Source organism: Ranitomeya imitator, chromosome 9 (assembly GCF_032444005.1).
Source record: "Ranitomeya imitator isolate aRanImi1 chromosome 9, aRanImi1.pri, whole genome shotgun sequence".
In the NCBI taxonomy this organism is placed as follows: Eukaryota; Metazoa; Chordata; class Amphibia; order Anura; family Dendrobatidae; genus Ranitomeya; species Ranitomeya imitator.
The window spans coordinates 51,421,926-51,444,189 of NC_091290.1; the positions used below are offsets into that span (position 1 = coordinate 51,421,926).

The following is a 22,264-nucleotide window of genomic DNA, read 5'->3' on the forward strand; positions in this document are numbered from 1 at the left end:
ATCTTTGTATAACCCTGCACACACCACTGATTGGAAGCTTTCTGTATACACTGCGCATAGGCAGAGAGCAGCAAACTATAGCAAGCAGCCCGGTAAGTGACACATCACTGGAACCAAGGTCTCTGTCTCTACATTATGCCCCTCTCAAATCAGATAGCAAAAATCTGGTGACAGATTCCCTTTAATGATATCTTCCTCAATAAAACATTCTTATAATCTGCTTTCCTGTTTATTTTACCTTCATGTCACTTTTTGTGCCTTCCATATCTGTTTCATTTGTATGTATCGAAGAAAAGAACTCTGTCCTTGTGTAACTGGTGATATAAGAGAATGAATGAACTCAGAGTGTAATACTGATAAGTGAATCACCTCTTCATGCATCCTACTCGATTTCTAACAATTTGTTCATATTGATTTGGTAGAATGTATTTTCAATATAATGAGAAATTATTTTTCACTGTCAGGAGCAAATATGAGGAATCATCGATGTGCCTGATAGAAATCGTTCTGAATTCCGATGCTGCACCATTTGGCGGCATCATTATTAAATGGCTCTGTACGTGATGCAGTTTCTTAACTTCTACGAAGAGTGCCCATTTTGTTAACCAAATTTAAATGAAGGAACGAACTTGAATGAAGCAACAATCATCCTTATGACCTTCTCTTCCTTCCCTTTAATTTTTAAGTTTTACATTTTCTTTTCTTTAGATAAAACCTAAAAGAAGCGATTGCATAGAAAACAAGAGGTGCAATAGCAAAGTTCATAATGGGCCCATTCAAAGGACCATTTTTCCCCCTCTACAAACTTTTCATGAGCCTTAAGACAATTTTCTCCCCCTTTGTTTACCAACAGAGCAGTTCCTCTAGGGAGGTGTATTCTCACCAAACAGCAATCTAGCAAAGGGAATTTGACCAGTCGTTAATGCCCTCACAGCAGCTGTTTCTATGGTATGTACTAAAAGCTGCTACTTTATATATTTTTCTTCTATTATTTTTCTTAATAATCTTTTAGTGACCCACCAATCACTGTCTTTTGATGGCTGCCAGTGGAGGACCCTAGTCTGTATTAAAGGGAACCTGTCACCAGTTGTTTAGTTTCTCAACAAATGCCACCACTTTTATCTGCTGTTGCACAGGACACGTCATCCACATCAATCAGATCTAGAGGATAGCGATTAGGAGGCATAGACGCCACAGCTAGGATGCCCATCAGAACGGTCCATCCTCATTTAAATACAACGCGGGAGTATTACTGCAGTACAACAGTAGATAAAGGTGGTGGCATTTGCTGAGAGACTAAAAAACTGGTGAAAGGTTCCCTTTAATATTCCATTAACTACTTTTTATAGGGGATATCACTTGATTATTGGAATAACCCTTTAAAGCACACTTATCTGGCATAGATGACACCGGAGAGACCACAAATATCCCACTGCTGCCACCAATATGTGAAGAACCACACCTCACAGCACCGTCCGAAGTCACTAATAGATCGAGTGGTCACGCGGTACGGTGCCCCCACTTTCACCAATGTCACGTTACGCTCCCCCTGTGGATAAGCAAGATCAGCTTACACAGACACCCCCTCTGTCAACACGAGCACAGGGAGGCACAGGGAGTGAGAGGGGGTGGCCCACCCAGCCTCTGGTGTGGCACAACACTCGCTCACAGCACTGACCGTCTGAGAGACCCCTTTCACTAGTGAAGGTGGTACAGGCTCACTTTGCTGTGGGCCAGAACTGAGTTCTGGTTGCCCTAAAACCCCTATTCTAAACAGCAGTCACACAGGTGTATGTGGTGCTGTGAAGTTTGCTCTTTACTCACTGTTCCTTCAGTTCTTCCTACCTCCTCGCCCATGGGACTGGGTCCAGCTGTAGCTTCAGACATGACAGGAGACCTTGGATCCGGGTTAACAGGTTCATCTTTACTGTGAAATTTGGTTACACATAGCTGCAGCATAAATAATAAGAAAGAGACCCTAGTGATGTTTCCTTAGATTTCTGTCCTACCAGTCTTCATCTCCATTCTGCCCTACTTGTCCCTAGCCCAACTGTTGTTCCTGACCCTCCTTCCAGCATAACAGCTTTCCTAGGACCACCATCCGTCCCTTTCGCTGACATCTTGCTCACACCGGGGACAGAGGTATCACACTCAATATCTCTTCCGGATCTCAGGTCCAAGACTGTCCTGGCGTCCAGAAAAAACTTCAGATGTGTCCTCATGCTGTGGGGAGACTTAAACTGACAGAACCTTCTGGCCTCTGCGGCATCTGTTTTTCTTAGAGCCTTTTACTACTGTAGTGTTTAGCTTTGCTTACACTCACTTATACCTGACTAAACTCTCTCTGAACTAGAACTCTGTCTGAATAGAGGTGAGTGAACCAGTGTCATGACACTGCTGTCTGGTGATCTGGGACCAGGGGCTCCTTCGCTGTCCCTATCTCTAGGGAGCGCCCTAGCTTGCCCTATTCCCCAGGATACTTCCGAAAGTGAAGATGCTGGGGCCTCCACCCTTGCACTGTCTCCTGAGTTAGCCCTCCGTCTGTTCTCTTCCCCCACCCAGGGAAGAGGGGTGTTATTGTGCTCTGCAGTACACCAACCAGACAAACAAGGCTAAACAAACAAGGGTTAAAAGAAAACTCCAGGCATACAAAATATTCACTCACATATAACAGAGGAATGCATTGGGGAGTGGAGGTAGGTGAAAAAGCAAAAATAGAAAAAGGAAGGAAATTACTAGACATACAAACCACGCAACAGTAACAGATAACCCATCCAACACTCCTTCTCATATGAACACTTCTCCCTCCTGAAGACATGCAGCAGATGCTAGCTCTGACAAGGATTTACATCAGAACCCTGATTATAAAGGGAATGGGAGTGGCTATCTGAGCTCAAATAATAAACACCATTAAAATGAAGGAGAAGCGCATCTTTTCAGCGCAGAAGTCGAAGCAATCAGACGCTGCAGTTTTCTAGCTCCTCTCTGTTGCTGAAACCCTGTGGCAGCTGAGTTTTAATCATGCAGATAAATTCATATGTGTTCACTGAACAATGCAAATTTACCGCATCCAATGCATATCTTATGTAGAAATTTATATTGCGAAGATATGATGCAGCTCGTAAACCTGCGCCATGGGTGAGTTTATGCAGCATCAAATAGAAGCACAGTGGGCATGGGATTTATAGAAATCCCATCCACTGTACTTGTACAGTACATTGCAGCATTTTGAATGCAGCACAAGTGCGCTGCGTCCAAAACGCTGTTGTTCCTGATCATGGGCATGAACCCTCACAGTCACAGCTGTGAGATCATGCTGGCATCTGACAGCGTGACCCCACAGCACTCTGACTGAAGATAACTATCTTACCAGCGGTAACATTACCGCCGATCAGATCCGCCATGTGTATACAACCTTTGTGGAAACTCGATCATTTCGAACTTTGGCCGAATTTTGCCAATTTTGAGGAAAATGCTCTGGAATCCGAACACAAATCCGAATGTGCAATGTTCATGCCAACTTTGAGATTGGCAAATGGTTTCCAAACAAGTTCGCTCATCTCTTGTCTGAACCCGGAAAACCTTTTCTTATAAAACTCCTATGTAACCTCTTCAGACTATGGGCTAATCCCAGCACTATTAACTATCTAATGCCCTATGTAGTGCCAGCTACAGTATGTTATACCAAGTGTGGTTCCACTAGTGGAAAGACCTCCTGCATTCTCAGGAATGGTGATAAGGTAAAGCCTAGAGAAGAACAGAGCACAACACAGGCCATAGGAATATAATAAAACATTTTATCACACATAAACCTCTCAAACTTCAAATAGCACAAGTCAACCCACCTGTTGCTACGACGTCTTCATCGACCCTTCCACCCCCCTACACTAGCACCAGTGAAACAGAGCAATGCCGGACGAGTAGGACTGCCACCAGTTCATTGGTAGATATAAACCAAGTCCGCTAACAGGATTATTTGGGGCCAGAAACCAGTTTAGATAGCATGTGATGTTAAACCGAGAATACAGACGTGTGGATTCGTGGATCGAGACAAAAGAGCAGCCCAAGGTTAAAATGAATATATAATTGCCTTAAGGGCACACTAGATAAACACTATATACACAATGGATATATACATATACAACTTTCAGGTATACATATACAGTTGGTGGTACATTAAGTATAAGCAGATGAAACAAATCAGTTACCAGCTTGATTTTCAGCCTTGGTGCTGGCAGCAACATGGGAGATGTGGGTTGCCAGCTGTTTCGGGTTTCTTCCAACATGATACACAGTGTGGCTACTTTGAAGAACCTAGAATATAAGACATAATTTCAGTTGTTTCACACTTTTTTTTAAGTGTACAATTCCACATGTGTTAATTCATAGGTTTGATGCCTTCAGTGTGAATGTACAATTTTCATAGTCATGAAAATACAGAAATATCTTTAAATGAGAAGGTGTGTCCAAACATTTTGGTCTGTACTGTATATATATATATATATATATATATATATATATATACAGTATATACATATATCAAGTATAAATTAATATATATATATATATATATATTTAGTAATTTATTTAGTTTGTATATCGAGATGTACTGGTAAACAGGACTGTAAGTCTATGTACCAGTGCAATGTGCCTATAAGGAAGATGAAGATTTTATAGAAATGTATCCATTGAAAATTTTCCTATCTTTGGCAAGGCAGTAAAGCCTGTGGCTCACAGCTAAAACTACTACCTACCATGTATGAGAGTGTGATCCTGGGGAGGACCAGATTAAATCCCAAGAATATCACTTCATGTGACTTCAGACTGCTTAATCACAATACACTCTTATGATTTCCTAGTGTGAGTGGGCAGTCACATGACTACATGCACGTGATTTGCATACTTGTGTTCATATGTCAACTACACATGTTCAGCTTCTATCCATAGAGGAGAATTGAGAAAAGCTGGATTGAACTAGACGGCATGTGACTGGCTTCCATTTCATTATAGTGCCCCCTACACAGTATGAAGTTGCCAAAAGCCACCCACACTGTATGATGCCCACCCCTACATGATGAAGCTTAACAGCCTCCTACAAGTACTGACTGATAAAACAAAGAAAAACAACGCACCTTGCCCCGTTCTGGTCTCTACAGGGTGTGGACTAAGGCTCCGTGCAGCAGGTACAATCTAGTGATTAAATCGCGCCTGCTGTGCTGAGACCCAGACGCATTGGTGGAATGTGGAACAGGGAGCCGATGTCTCTTCCCTTCACCATTGTATTCACTGGTATTGGCATCCTGAGGAATTAAGCTGCAGAATGGAGTAGCGGTTCCGTATGCTATTGGGCTCCCCCAACTCACTTATCCCATATTGACCGCCTACTCTGCCACCGACTGCATACATATGATATCTATCGTCATTTACAAGATTGCTAGTATAATATACCAAATAATATATTAACATTTAGTTACTGTCTCCTAGGTAAAACAATATCCAATATAAAGCAGTTTAATATGTAGATATAAATGGAGATGTCTGGAATACGTCACTTTTCATGGCAGCAGTAGTAAGGGCAGTTGCCATCACCGTCCTATCACTGATATTAGGCTGCATGGGCGAGTCTTGCGTCATTCATGAGACTCTCTCTTATCACAGTTTCTCAGCTATCTGAGACAGGAAGAGATGTTTGCTCAGTGTGTCTGAGGCTCACTGATACAGACACTGTGTATATAGAAAAGCCAAAAAAACTGTCTGGTATCAGCTTGAGGATCACAATTTACAGCAGCCAGCTAAAGTCAATGTTCTCCCCGACATGGAGAGGCCTGGAACGCTCTTGTGTGGTTATAGAAATTCTGCTTCTCCTATATGGACGGTGTTCGGTATAATAGAGGAAATGACTTTGATACATTCCTGTACGTTTAGCACTTTCGATTTCTACCATCAATGTTAGGGGACACGTAGCCTTCACCGGTTGCCGACTCGAATCCATTGTCCTGCATCTTGTTTGGCTGTGCGACCTGTGAATTGTAATCCTTCTATTAGTTCATAAATGAAGAGCAAACTACACGCTTTCTGTAATTGGTAAGCCATGCTCTACAAGCACAGCCATCCACACTCCACCTCTGATATGTAATAATGCCATATCTGCTCAGCAGACAACCTGCATTAACTCTTCTTCAGGCCATAGAAAAGAACTAAGGATCCAGGACAGGTTATACCTTGGAAACCATTTTCGCGCTCAACCCAATATTGACCTATTAGCATATGACATCCTTTGCTGTGGGGCAAGTTCCATTTTGCACTATCAGGCATAAGCATTAATGAATACTAATTCTTTATGACATAGTGTCAGGAAATTACATTGCACTCCAATATATAGAGACTCTGAGATGCCAGCCGTGGTATTCAAGGAGCTACAACGGGAGGTCAGAGAAGGGTTAAAATGTGCACCCTGCAGGATTCAAAGTAGGAAAGTAGAAGTATCTGGTAATCCTGAGTAAATATCAGGCATGCGGGAGCTCCGGACATACAAATGTCAGCCTTTTATTCTTGCTCTCATCCCCTCCCCGCTGCTTAATATCTCTTGCTATGCTAGTTGTACGCTGCGTTCCCCCTTTTCATTTATTTATCCCTTATTGCTACTGTTCCTGTCTTAACAGGCTTCTAAGCTGACTTTCCTGGAATCCTGTAGGTCACCGGTTTCTTGTTTTCTCTATATTGATGTTTAGTCAAGTCGCAGTCTAGAATACAGTTCATGGTAATAGTTACAAAACACATACAGGTGCTTCTCACGAAATTAGAATATCATCAAAAAGTTAATTTATTTCAGTTCTTCAATACAAAAAGTGAAGCTCCCATATTATAGAGAGTCATTACAAAACAGGGTGATCTATTTCTATTTCAAGTGTTTATTTCTATTAGTGTTGATGATTATGGTTTACAGCCAATGAAACCCCAAAAGTCATTATCTCAATAAATTAGAACACTTTATAACACCAGCTTGAAAAATGATTTTAAAATCTGAAATGTTGGCCTACTGAATTGTATGTTCAGTAAATGAACTCAATGCTTAGTCAGGGCTCCTTTTGCAGCAATTACTACATCAATGCGACGTGGCATGGAGGCAATCAGCCTGTGACACTGCTGAGGGGTTATGGAAGCCCAGGTTGCTTTGATAGCAGCCTTGAGCTCGCCTGCATTGTTGGGTCTGTTGTCTCATCTTCCTCTTGATAATACGCCACAGATTCTCTATGGGGTTAAGGTCAGGCGAGTTTTCTGGCCAATCAAGCACACTGATACTGTTGTTTTTAAACCAGGTATTGGTACTTTTGGCAGTGTGGACAGGCGCCAAGTCCTGCTGGAGAATGAAATTTCCATCTCCAAAAAAGCTTGTCGGTAGAGAAAAGCATGAAGTGCGCTGAAATTTCCTGGTAGACGGCTGCTCTGACTTTGGTCTTGATAAAACACAGTGGACCTACACCAGAATATGACATGGCTCCCCAAACCATCTCTGATTGTGGAAACTTCACACTAGACCTCAAGCAGCTTGGATTGTGGCCTCTCAACTCTTCCTACAGACGCTGGGACCTTGATTTCCAAATGAAATGCAAAATGTACTTTCCTTGTGGAGTGTGTCAATGTCTGCCTTCTTGTCATCTGTCAAGTCAGCAGTCTTCCCCATGATTATTGAGCCTACTGAAACTGACTAAGAGACCTTTTTAAATCCTTAGGAAGCCTTTGTAGGTGTTTTTTGTTAGCTTTTCTAATTTACTGAGATAATGACTTTTGGGTTTTCATTGGCTGTAATCTAATCATCAACATTACTAGAAATAAACACTTGAAATTGATCACTCTGTTTGTAATGACTCTATATAATATGTGAATTTCACTTTTTAAATTGCATTATTGAACTAAATTAACTTTGTGTGAGAATCACCTGTAAGAGATAAAACCTCCCGATACTAATGGGATTTTTCTAATAACTTATAGGCTTGATTAAAAATGACATGATTTGTCCCAAATCTTTCGTGTACTTGTGGCACCCCATGGTCCTGGTCGTCACAGTAGCATTGCTTTTGCGGTAGCCAGAACACCGAGGATCGTAAGGCTCTCCATAACTTACATCAGAGACTGGCAGGACAGCTGAATTCCACGTTCCCTGTCTGCCTTAGTACCCAGGAGGCACGGTAACACCCTTAGAGGCTGGGGCATGCTAGAGTCCCTATAAACAACCTCAAGTCACCAGTCATATGGGTCGTGTCCTATCCTATACGGGGGACAGAGAGAACATCTGTGAGGACCTTATGTGAAGCCATAGGCAGTAAGGGACAACAACTCCAAGGCGCTAGAGGAAGGCTTTGATTTCCACCTGGGTAAGGGGACTCCTAAATTGCCTCCAAGCTGGCCGGACCCTGCCTGCCCTGTGATCTGGTGCCCTGCACTGTGGCTGCTGAAGTCTTCAGTAAATAAGGTAAAGAGACTGCAAACCTGTGTCCTCGTTCTTCACGGCACCTCTCACCATTTTCCATCTACACATCGCGAGCGCTGGGGATATACTTCACCTGTGGGAAGGTATGCCATCTAGCTGCCATAACATCACCCCAGAGGACCCCTTAAAGCAGCGTCGGTCCCCATTGACCGAATGCCACAGGTAGCATCACGAACATAAACTTTATTCCCTTTAAAGACCTTTCCCTTTTACAAGGGGGCCCTGAGCCATGGATCGGGTCACAACCGAGACATCCCCCTGTGAAACAGCAGGACCCGGTACCGAATACCCCATGGCCCTGGCGGGGGACTCATACTTCTACTTTACTTCACTACTCCATATTTTTCAAATGTCGCACCTTAATGGTAATTTTGGCACATTCTGCACCAGCACAACATTTTAAGCATGCTTAGTACATGTTCCAATGTTAGATCACAGACTATTGTGTCAAATGTAGACTGTCTCAAAGGCTCCATTCTTGGGGATTGCTGGTGGCCCCAACATTCATACTCTCACTGATAATGAAATGATTCCTTAAGTTGTCCATGTGAATAATTTGAAAATTTTATTTATTTTACTGATTTGTATAAAATCTTAACCAGCGCTTTACAGACACCATCATCATCACTGTCTCTATTGGGGCTCACCATCTAAATTCCCTATCAGTATGTCTTTGGAATGTTGAAGGGAACCCTTGCAAATGCAGGGAGAACATACAAACTTCTCGCAGATGTTGTCTTTGGTGGGACTTAAAACCCTGGATCCTATTGCTGACCACTGAGCCACTATGTTGGCCTATAGCTTTACACAAATTCTTTCATTTTTAACATGTAAAAAGTTGCAATTAATGCAAAATCCTACATTAGTGTAAAACATTTGACACATAGATTTGCATCCATAAATGTGTCGAACTTCACACAAAAAGGGTAATCATCCTCATTTTAAAATTTGGCTTCAGGGCTAAGAAATGGTTTAAAACATTAATGCATGTGGAGTATGCATTTATGACAAGGAAATGTCACAATTGCACAAATTGTCATTTTTGCAAACCATATCTTCTCAAAGCAAGGTAACCTAAGAGCAACACTAAGAAATCACTATGCTTCACAGTAGGCAGGGTATCCTCCACCAGATATACTGCTGATCCATAGGCAGTGGAACAACAATTTCCAGTTTTGTTTCTTTGCTCCAAAATCCCAAATGTATGTGGCTTATTTATGTGATTTTGACTTGACTTTTGGATATGGGATGGACCCCACTCCATCTTAAAACCACCATAACTACTGTAAACCTAGGTGCTAAAATAAATACACAAAACACATTATTTTGGTTGTCAAAATGGCCACAGCTTTTATTGAAATCACAGAATTAAATTATCACAGTAGGAGTCAGGTGGAGTGCTAGTACATTGGGATTCACAAGTACTGCGATATCCCTAGCTGTCTCACATACAGCACCAGGACAGACAGCCATAAAGGGGCGGCACGCACTGGCTTGCCATTCAAGCAGAGCCAGTAAACTATCAGGGCACCATTGACCCTATTAGCCTCACTCCGGTGCTTAACCACTGTGCCCGCCCCTGATTGATGTTACCATTACAACGTCCTTGAGGCTGGCCACCAAGGCCAACCCTGCTCACCACCATGAGGTTTTACATCCTCTATTAGTTAAAATGAGTCCACCTTAACTTGTCTGCAACTTCCAACTGACTCCTAAACCTCAAAGCCGTGACGGGTTATAAATTCCAAGTCTCATTTGACACTTTTTTTATAATTAAATCATTTTTTGTAAACTTAAAAACTAGAAGTCCCTACAAAAGCATTAATGGGACTAAACTTGGCAAACCTCCGACTCACAAAGAGTCATCATACGGCGCTCAGGAGAGGAAAAAACCCCTGTGGAGGAAACCTCTAGGGAACCATGGCTGAAGGATTGCCCTTCCCTGGGGCTTAGAAGGTTGCCACAAATAATAACTCTTTATAGCCAATACACAATTGAACCTGATAAAAGATATACAATGACAAATTCAAAAATACAATAAAGCATTTATCATTATACAAGCAATAATTAAAAAGTTTTAGGACAGAGATTATAAACAGGGCGGGAGGGCAGGTAATGTTTCCTCCTGTCCATCCTGTGAGAGAAAGAGGGAGAGCCAGAGTTGCCTCCCCTATATAAGCCCCACCCTCCTCACAGTAATACACCAAGCACAAACATCTAAACTCCTTCCTCTTAAAGCAACAACACTCTTGTTTAAAATCTACACCGCAATACAAACAAAAGCTGCAGGAGTTCTCAGTCCACCCATCCCCAAGTCATGTCCACCTCCGTCTAGTCTCCGGTGGTTTCTATATTAGACCAGTCTTTACTTGTGCTTTTGAGTCATTAGAAGTTACATTTTAAAGGTCGTCTTAAAGCATTTAGCGATTAGAATGTGCCTTACAGTACAAACTGAAACCTCTGCCCTTGCTGCTACCAATTCTTACTACAGGTCTATTAAAGAAATATGAGTGTTTGTGACAACTTGCATCATGGGGATACTGTGACAGAGAGGAGCCAGAAGACCATGGTGTTTGGTTTCACAAACTTCTACATTGGTTAGAAGTACTTCACCATCGTATTAGTGCAGGTTTTTTCTTGCTAGCAGTACAAGGGTTAATCTGTTCAGTTGAAGCTCCTGTAGCTTTCCTACTTGGACTGTCTCAACTGTTCAGTGTTGGCCACTCAACTATTCTATATATGCTCGCCTCTGTCACTTAGAGATTTCCAGTGTTCGTTCATACTGCCTAGTTCTGGAGTTGGAGTTGTTTTTCATCGTTGAAGTTACTGTTTGGAGATTGTTCAGGAGATTGTTGCTGGGAGTTTTGTCTGTGCAAATAGGATGAGCACCACCAGCATGGTTGACAAAGACCTACATTGGTCGAAACTTTGCATCATGGCAGTATAAAGTTTCTTGGAATTTTTTTCATCACCTGGACTGGATGCTGTTCCCATTTTTATGTTGGACTTTCCTGACTCATGAAGGTGTCTTCCATGCATCATGCCAGAAATCTCACTTCAGTCCTGGACACAACACACAACTCGTCATAAATTAGTCATAATGTGGCGTCATGTCCCCGCCATGTCCTTACCACCGTAGCTCTTCCCATTTCGCTAGGAGAAATTGGAGTGAAAATTCCAATAGTTGCCAACTTTTTTGCGCAACTATGAGTGTTGCAAATAAAATGCGCCTTCTTAAATTAATTTATGCCAGAATTCTGTCTAAATTGATTTTATGAATAAGAGCCTATATTAGAGGTAGCAAATCGATTCACAGAGGATCGAGTATGAGTTGAATTTCCTGATATTCATGGTTTCACACAAATTCAAACATATTGAAATTCAATTGATGGATTTGAAAAACAAAACATTCCCACACTGCTGAACCATCAGGGAGCAGACAAATGTCATTTTGCACTACCACGTGGGCTTCCCCTTAACATGACATCTTGTAGATTAACACACACTGTACAGTTCTGGTCAGTACCTTGGCCATCACATTTCAGCGGTTTGAGAGGAGCATTGTTTGTACAGCAGAGTTGTTCTCCAAAGTCAATGGGTAATTCTCTTTCTCTTGTAGGGCGTAAGCTCTTATGGTCAGCAGGGTCTTCTTTCTTTCTCTGTCTCACCTGCAAAGTGTAAGTTCTTATGGTCAGCAATGTTCTCTCTCTCTCCTCTCCCCCATGTGATGTATTTTAGGAGCAATTACAAACTTTTTGGTATATAATAATAATCTTTATTTATATAGTGTCAACATATTGTGAGGACTGGCGGAACGCACCGAGTTAATATGGATGCTATAATTGGTGTGTTCGCAGCCTGGGGTCCACCGTGCAGGAGATAACCTGCTGCTAGAAAATGACGGCACTATATGGCGGTATAAGTGAACTCAGATACTTCTCTGAGTCACACAGAAAAGAACACGCTGTGCCCTGTTAGGCTAGGTTCCCATTGTGTTAATGGGACCGCGCTAACGGACAGCGTTGCGCGGCAAAATTAACGCCGTGCAACGCGTCCGTTAGCGCGCACATTAAGAGCAATGGGGACGCGCATCACTAGCGCGTGCCATTTTCGGCACGTGCTAGCGATGTGCCGGTGTTTTGTGACGCGCCGCGGATGCTGCTTGCAGCGTCCAAGGTGTGCCCGCGGTCCGTGCCCCGCTCTCGCAGATCGGAGATGTTTAACGCGACCCCTTTGCAACACATTGCGTTAGCGCAATCCGCTAGCGCTAGGCGCTAAACGGATTGCACTAATGCAATATGAACCTAGCCTTAGCGTTACAGGGGAACACAGCTAACTGCTGAGCTGATGGCAGTCAGTGGTCACGCACACACAGAAGCACACAAAAACTCCTCACCGGAGGTGTCGGTATTCTAGGGGCTTAATTCAGCCGCGTCCCTGAATACAATCATACAGGCGCGACCACAATTAGCAAGCTCATAACATGAAATGATACTAGTGCATGGCCGTGCGGCCATGCAAACCTTTTATAGCTGCAGCAGCTTCAGGACCTTCCTAGAGGACAAATGGAAGCTTGTTACAATAACAGAGCAACTTAAGGACCTTCCTAGAGGACCAATGGGAGCTGCAGCAGTACCTGAGCATGTGACCCCTGACCTCCAATGAGAGGTCTTACCTTGGGCATGCCCAGAAGGGAAAAAGCAGGACTTGGTCCCAGAGACATCTGCTCACCACTGACCAGTACTGGCTACAATGGCTGAGCCTGGAAAAGCAGCAGAAACCATCCGCACAGTAGCAGGCTGAGCCAGATGCTGGGACCGACGTCTCCGCTGAGCAGGCTCCACTGTGGTTGGAGAGGAATAGGAGACCACAGAGGAGTTGGCTCGAGATTACCCCTGTGCAGAGGCGGCAACTCGACCCCTAACACATATCATGAGGCTTGCAGTTTTCATCTCATCATCACAGGCTGGATTACAGTAAATATATATATATATATATATATATATATATATATATATATATATATAAAACAAAGGGTCCAGCATTCATAATAATCTTTATATAGCGCTAACATACAGTACAGACCAAAAGTTTGGACATACCTTCTCATTTAAAGATTTTTCTGTTTTTTCATGACTATGAAAATTGTACATTCACATTGAAGGCATCAAAACTATGAGTTAACACATGTGGAATTATATACTTAACAAAAAAAGTTTGAAACTGAAATTCTGTCTTATATTCCAGGTTCTTCAAAGTAGCCACCTTTTGCTTTGATGACTGCTTTGCTCTTGGCATTCTCTTGATGAGCTTCAAGAGGTAGTCACCAGAAATGGGTGTGCCCTGTCAGGTTTAATAAGTGGGATTTCTTGCCTTATAAATGGGGTTGGACCATCAGTTGTGTTGTGCAGAAGTCTGGTGGATATGCAACTGATAGTCCTACTGGATAGGCTGTTAGAATTTGTATTATGGCAAGAAAAAAGCAGCTAAGTAAAGAAAAACGAGTGGCCATCATTAGTTTCAGAAATAAAGGTCAGTCAGTCCGAAAAATTGGGAAAACTTTGAAAGTGTCCTCAAGTGCAGTGGAAAAAACCATCAAGCGCTCCAAAGAAACTGGCTCACATGAGGACCGCCCCAGGAAAGGAAGACCAAGAGTCACCTCTGCTTCTGAGGATAAGTTTATCTGAGTCACCAGCCTCAGAAATCGCAGGTTAACAGCAGCTCAGATTAGAGACCAGGTCAATGCCACACAGAGTTCAAGCAGCAGACACATCTCCACAACAACTGTTAAGAGGAGACTTTGTGCAGCAGGCCTTCATGGTAAAATAGCTGTTAGGAAACCACTGCTAAGGACAGGCAGCAATCAGAAGAGACTTGTTTGGGCTAAAGAACACAAGGAATGGACACTAGACCAATGGAAATCTGTGCTTTGGTCTGATGAGTCCAAATTTCAGATCTTTGGTTCCAACCACCGTATCTTTGTGCGACGCAGAAAAGGTGAACGGATGGACTCTACATGCCTGGTTCCCACTGTGAAGCATGGAGGAGGAGGTGTGATGGTGTGGGGGTGGTTTTCTGGTGACACTGTTGGGGATTTATTCAAAATTGAAGGCATACTGAACCAGCATGGCTACCAAAGCATCTTGCAGCGGCATGCTATTCCATCTGATTTGCGTTTAGTTGGACCATCATTTATTTTTCAACAGGACAATGACCCCAAACACACCTCCAGGCTGTGTAAGGGCTATTTGACCAAGAAGGAGAGTGATGGGGTGCTACGCCAGATGACCTGGCCTCCAGTCACCAGACCTGAACCCAATCGAGATGGTTTGGGGTGAGCTGGACCGCAGAGTGAAGGCAAAAGGGCCAGCAAGTGCTAAGCATCTCTGGGAACTCCTTCAAGATTGTTGGAGGACCATTCCCGGTGACTACCTCTTGAAGCTCATCAAGAGAATGCCAAGAATGGGCAAAGCAGTCATCAAAGCAAAAGGTGGCTACTTTAAAGAACCAAAATATAAGACATAATTTCAGTTGTTTCACACTTTTTTGTTAAGTATATAATTCCACAAGTGTTAATTCATAGTTTTGGTGCCTTCAGTGTGAATGTACAATTTTCATAGTCATGAAAATACAGAAAAATCTTTAAATGAGAAGGTGTGTCCAAACTTTTGGTATATACTGTATTAAGCAGCTCTTTACAGACATTAACATCACTGGCCCCATTTACAGACATTAACATCACTGTCCCCAATGGGGCTCACAATCTAAATTCCCTATCAGTATGTCTTTGGAATGTGGGAGGAAACCGGAGAACCCGGAGGAAACCCACGCATACACAGAGAGAACATACAAACTCTTTGCAGATGTTGTCCTTGGTGGGATTTGATCCCAGGACTCCAGCACTGCAATGCTAACCACTAAGCCACCGTGCTGGCCTATAATAGGTAATATATAGATATGAGCGGATGTTTTGAAATTTGAATTTGACAGCTTCACCAAATTTTACTCCTCAAATAAGATTTTTAATACTACAAAATCTCTTATTGCCCAGAAAATAATGTGTGTAACACTCTGAGGTCTCTTATGACTGTATTGAAACCCTCTTGAGCTCTTTAAACAAACACAGCCTTATAAATGTCCAAGTGTCCTCAACCTATCTGGCTGGGATAAAACGGATGGTATCGGTAGAAACCAACAGCTTATTTAACAACACTGCAGTAAGAAACTTTCTGAGCTATGTAAAAATGGTCTAAAAATTATCCCTTTTGGGGAGTAGATATTTTCCTTGCTGAAGGTTTTACATAAGCAGTGCAAACGGAAGAAGCCGTGGGTTTTTCACATGGGTTAGTGCAAAAATTATTAAAGTTGGAGAGCTTTGTTTATTGCTAAGTAAAGAAGCAATCATTTTTTCAGAAGTCGTTCATCCCTTAATTTAGGGGGAAGGAATAAGTTAGCTGTTTAGTAATTGAAGAAGTTATCGCTTCTAAACTAGGAGTGAAAAATATCTCCCTCTTTGTTATTGTCAAAATCACTAAACAATTATGGTGGCTTTTAATCAAACTGTCCAAAAATCATCTCTTTTTTGAGAGAACAGTAATGGGTTAGCTGTTTTCAAATGGAAGAAGCAATGACTTTTCAACATGCACTGTAAAAAAAAAATCACTATTTTGGGAGCAGTTTCATGTTCCTGTATTATGAAGAGGGCATGCTTCCAAGTAGAAGTACAATACAGTACGACACTGAACAAGGGAATGTGTGTAGGCATCTAGTGGCAGTGGCCAAGATGTCTAGCAGTGTAGTACCAGCATCTTCAGTCCTGGCAACAGCAGTGCAGTACACCACTGTAAAACACAGTGTGCAGCACTACAGTTTTTAGCCAGGAGATATGTGGCTGTCGTCATCATTTTAGCTCTGAATGTGATCCTCATCACTTGCCTATGCCAACTCAATGTCCCCCTCCATATCCAGATACTGCTGCACATCTTGCTGCATATTGCAGGGATGCTGAGTTGAATACTGCTAAATATTCTATCGGGTAACTTCAACTGACTCAAAAATCATTATGAATTTAGACAAAAATTGAGAATCATGTTAAAGAAAATGGCAAAAGGAGAATTCCAAGAATTTTGGTTTGCTAAGTTACAACAGTTTTTCTTTTTGTGCCCTGCCTTGCGCAGGGACACAATCCTGCTCAGGATCCTACTGGGCAAGTTACTCCAATAGATGCTCGCCCCATCCACAAGTAATTCATATACGCCAAACGTCATAGTGAAGCAGATACCTTACAAAAATTACGAGTAGTCAAAGCCAAACAACTGTTTTAAAAATATTTTTTCCCTTTGTGCCCACACTTGTGTAGGGGTCTAATCTTGTCTAGGTTCCTACCTGTTGTGTTCACCCAGCTGCAGTCACAAAAAAACGTAATTTCACAAACAATGATAAAGAAGCTAAAACGCAAAAAATTTGCACGAAATGTTATAAATTTTATTTTTGAAATTTTTTTTGGCATTTTGTGCCCAGACCTGTAAAGCTATTTTCAATAAATGATGGTGGCTAGGTATCTCTCATTGAAGCCGCAATCTTTTTTTTTTGCAAAAGGCAGTATAATCCATATGGTTCGGCATCGATTGTGGTGAACTTGACCCTGTGGGAGTTCAGTTTCCACACAAACAGACAACTGAAAGCATGTTTCTTGGGCACATAAAAGGCTAATTGATAATGCAATGGTAAGAGAGAGGAGGAAGAGTACGCAAAGCCGTCGATAAGGAAAATGATGGTGAACATGACAACAACAAGGCATAACTTGTGGGTTAGAATGGTTACTAGAAAAATGATCACGAGGACAGATTTTTGTTGTAATGTAGTTCCTAGTCAGTGTGTGCCAGGGTGTACAAGGCATATCTTCAAACAGCGAAGCCTTTCCAAATCTTGAAGTAGTTAAAAGAAGAGACATAACACAAAACTTGTGCCCAGCAATGTCGTTTTGACATTGTTGTGGACTATGTTCATTTTTTGTGGTACATTTTCAGGTGGATTCCAGGAGGCATACCTTTAAAGTGGCATTATGAAAGCCAATTGGATCTGATAGTATTTTTTATAGTACCACTGCGACTATAATCTAGTAAGCAGTGGAGATCACAGCACATGGTGGTGCATTCTAGTGTATCCTGTCTGGGGTAAGATAAGTGATGGCATATTAATAGGATATGATTTGTGGGATCAGCCTTCTAGGACCCACCTGCTGATTATGAGAATAAATGGTCTACAGCCCCTATTTAGCACTTTGTCCACTTGACTGAGAGGTGGCTGGGGTTCCTGTGTGATGGCAACAGTGTCAGCTGCGGCTCTCCACACAGCAGAATTATTGGGAGTGAAATGTTGTAGAATCCAACTCCAAATCAGCACTGGGGCTCACGCATTCTTGGTAGGGGTTCCAGAGGTTAGACCAGGACTGATCATAAAGTGATGGCATATCCTTGTTATGCAAACAACACATGAACTTATATTTCCTGTGGAGTCAAGTTTCTTTTGTTCAAGATGTTCTTTTTTGATACAGAAACGTGTAGAGAAATATATGCTTCATTAAATAGAATATTGGCTTTGATTGAACTCACAAGCCTGTCCCTGGACTGCAGAGCTAACTTTCAGAGAAGATTTGTTTTGCAGCAGTTGTGCCCTGCCATTATGGGTTATTAAAAGTCTTTTTGTGAATGAAAAGAGTCATCATGACAGCAAAAAGGCACCCAGGCAAAGTGGTGCTAATTACTGTGTTTGACAAAGTCTAATTACTGCAAGAGACAGCCGAGGAGGGAGAGAGAGGAGACACGGATGGGGAGCAGAGATTAGGCCAAGAGAAAGAACATGAGGCTGCAATGCGAAGAACCAAGAAGAGAAAATATTTGCTAAGGAGGTCTCATAAGAAAAGAAGCGTGGCCTATAATGGCAAGATAAAAAAAAACATAAAACTAAAGAATACTGGGAAAAATCAGAACCTGATAGTTTATTGATGAGCAGGAGTCTATGAAATGTCATAGATGCACTGGAAGAATTGGTGCTATATGTACAAATCGAAGGCAACATTTTCAAGGCTATCTACTGAGCCTTACTTTTGTTGTTAGAGGGATTATCATAGATTGTAATATATCAAAGAACATTTTTATGTATGCCAAAACCAGAACAAAACTAGAACTGACTATACAGAATCACAGTATGTTCTGTGCAAGCGTTGTAAGACATTTTGAAAACTGAAAGTTGTTAGCTAATCATACATGAGATTAATGTCAAAATGGACAACTTTGACCTTTCTCTCTATGTGCAAATATTTTGCATAGTTGCCAACATTTTTAAGGACGTTTAAGTTCTGCACCCAAAACCCTTCCTCTTTTGGCATAAGAGTTCTGGGTAGACTAAAGTTAGTGGTCTCGACAAAGCAATCCATTATCAGATGACAAGAACGAAACGAGCAACTATTTACTGCCCGGTGGTCCAGTGTGAGAGGGCAATGCGTAAAGAGAAATGGGCTCATCTCATCAAAGTTTGTATGCCAGAAAACTGAGATAAAAAGCTTTGAGAAGTTGCAAAACTTGAGACTGAACAAATTTTGTGACTTTTGCCATTTTTGACCATTTCTGAGAAAGGGAGCGAAGCTGGATTGGGAGCGGGCCATGAAGGACTGTGGATACCCCTGATAGTCAAATTCATAACAAATAGTGGTGTTCCTTAAGCTATAAATATTACTTCAGTTTCTGACAAGAGTAAGATTTGAGGCAAGGTGCATGGAGGCTAATTAATTAATGAATCAGGCACCTCATACTCCACCCTGCCCCCTCTTCAAGATCAGCATTGATGAATAGGGGCCATACACTCAATGGAAAAGATAACTAATGTTTTTCAAAATGATGTTGATTAGTTTGGACATATAATTTGATATTTCCTCTACTCCCTGAAAAACCAGTGGTCCTAATTCTTCAACTTTTAAAACGATATTTTTATGGGAAACATGCATAAGTAAAGGTGATCGTGAGGGCTGACATTTTTCCTGACTTGCTGTAGTTGCCCCATTGAAGAGTATAAGGAAGCTTTAAATAGCTGAAAACAGAGAGTAATAGATAACATAACAATGGTTAAGTTTGGTCTCTCTGTAAATGGGTTTCCCAGAAACAACATAGAATACAGTAGGTGAAAAATATTAGATTGTCATACAGAGGCATTTGTACAGAGGGGAGGTTGAGTGTATATTTGTTTTTGACCGATTCTATAATTTCTGTTGCCTTTGTATGGAAAAATAAATAGGTAACTTAGGAAATGTACACTTGGGATTTGCCTTGAATTTAGCAGAAGGGCCCCAGAAATTGCACATTGAAAGGTAAATGTTAGGTGGATTAATATCTGGCTTAGTGATTGGACCCAAAGAGTGGTCATAAATGGCTACGCTACACATCCAGTTGGAAGAATGTCTCAAGTGGGGTACCACAAGGCTCTGTCCTGGGCCCTGTGCTGTATAATATCTTTATCAGTGATAAAGATCAGCTGCCAAAAAGGAAACAGAGAAGCACATTGCTAAGGAGAGTAAAACTAATCCCAAACTGTTCTTCAACTATATCAATAGTAAAAGAATAAAAACTGAAAATGTAGGCCCCTTAAAAAATAGTGAGGAAAGAATGGTTGTAGATGACGAGGAAAAAGCTAACATATTAAACACCTTCTTCTCCACGGTATTCACGGTGGAAAATGAAATGCTAGGTGAAATCCCAAGAAACAATGAAAACCCTATATTAAGGGTCACCAATCTAACCCAAGAAGAGGTGCGAAACCGGCTAAATAAGATTAAAATAGATAAATCTCTGGGTCCGGATGGCATACACCCACGAGTACTAAGAGAACTAAGTAATGTAATAGATAAACCATTATTTCTTATTTTTAGTGACTCTATAGCGACAGGGTCTGTTCCGCAGGACTGGCGCATAGCAAATGTGGTGCCAATATTCAAAAAGGGCTCTAAAAGTGAACCTGGAAATTATAGGCCAGTAAGTCTAACCTCTATTGTTGGTAAAATATTTGAAGGGTTTCTGAGGGATGTTATTCTGGATTATCTCAATGAGAATAACTGTTTAACTCCATATCAGCATGGGTTTATGAGAAATCGCTCCTGTCAAACCAATCTAATCAGTTTTTATGAAGAGGTAAGCTATAGGCTGGACCACGGTGAGTCATTGGACGTGGTATATCTCGATTTTTCCAAAGCGTTTGATACCGTGCCGCACAAGAGGTTGGTACACAAAATGAGAATGCTTGGTCTGGGGGAACATGTGTGTAAATGGGTTAGTAACTGGCTTAGTGATAGAAAGCAGAGGGTGGTTATAAATGGTATAGTCTCTAACTGGGTCGCTGTGACCAGTGGGGTACCGCAGGGGTCAGTATTGGGACCTGTTCTCTTCAACATATTCATTAATGATCTGGTAAAAGGTTTACACAGTAAAATATCGATATTTGCAGATGATACAAAACTATGTAAAGCAGTTAATACAAGAGAAGATAGTATTCTGCTACAGATGGATCTGGATAAGTTGGAAACTTGGGCTGAAAGGTGGCAGATGAGGTTTAACAATGATAAATGTAAGGTTATACACATGGGAAGAGGGAATCAATATCACCATTACACACTGAACGGGAAACCACTGGGTAAATCTGACAGGGAGAAGGACTTGGGGATCCTAGTTAATGATAAACTTACCTGGAGCAGCCAGTGCCAGGCAGCAGCTGCCAAGGCAAACAGGATCATGGGGTGCATTAAAAGAGGTCTGGATACACATGATGAGAGCATTATACTGCCTCTGTACAAATCCCTAGTTAGACCGCACATGGAGTACTGTGTCCAGTTTTGGGCACCGGTGCTCAGGAAGGATATAATGGAACTAGAGAGAGTACAAAGGAGGGCAACAAAATTAATAAAGGGGATGGGAGAACTACAATACCCAGATAGATTAGCGAAATTAGGATTATTTAGTCTAGAAAAAAGACGACTGAGGGGCGATCTAATAACCATGTATAAGTATATAAGGGGACAATACAAATATCTCGCTGAGGATCTGTTTATACCAAGGAAGGTGACGGGCACAAGGGGGCATTCTTTGCGTCTGGAGGAGAGAAGGTTTTTCCACCAACATAGAAGAGGATTCTTTACTGTTAGGGCAGTGAGAATCTGGAATTGCTTGCCTGAGGAGGTGGTGATGGCGAACTCAGTCGAGGGGTTCAAGAGAGGCCTGGATGTCTTCCTGGAGCAGAACAATATTGTATCATACAATTATTAGGTTCTGTAGAAGGACGTAGATCTGGGTATTTATTATGATGGAATATAGGCTGAACTGGATGGACAAATGTCTTTTTTCGGCCTTACTAACTATGTTACTATGTTACTATGTTACTATGATTTAGATGAAGATGATTTAAGTAGACCTAACTCTATCTGACATTAAAATTACTTTGGTGGGTTCAACCATAACTCTCAAGCAGTATGCTCGCTGTCTTGGGGTTCATATTTGATACACAACTTTCCTTCATTCTCTGTATCCGATCATTCACTCGCTCATGTCTCCTGCATCTTAAAAACACCTCCAGAATCTGAACTTTTCTCGCCTCTGAAACTGCTCAAATTCTTACTGTCGATCTTATTCACTCTTGTCTGGATAACTCCAGCATGCAGGGTCGTATTTCTGTTTATCCACTTAACAGAAGCTTCCACTTAACAGAAGCTCCCACCTTGTGCTAGTCCAT

The 22,264-nt window shown here is 41.8% G+C and overlaps 1 protein-coding gene across 1 annotated transcript in view; it reads left to right on the forward strand.

Annotated features, from left to right (window-relative positions):
* The first annotated feature begins 852 nt into the window (after positions 1-852).
* TH (tyrosine hydroxylase) overlaps positions 853-22,264 on the forward strand; it is a 77,885-nt gene continuing 56,473 nt past the window's right edge. Inside the window, exon 1 of the mRNA XM_069740286.1 lies at positions 853-948. Coding sequence (XP_069596387.1) covers positions 946-948 — 3 coding nt within the window. The 5' untranslated portion in view covers positions 853-945. The remainder of the gene's footprint in view (positions 949-22,264) is intronic.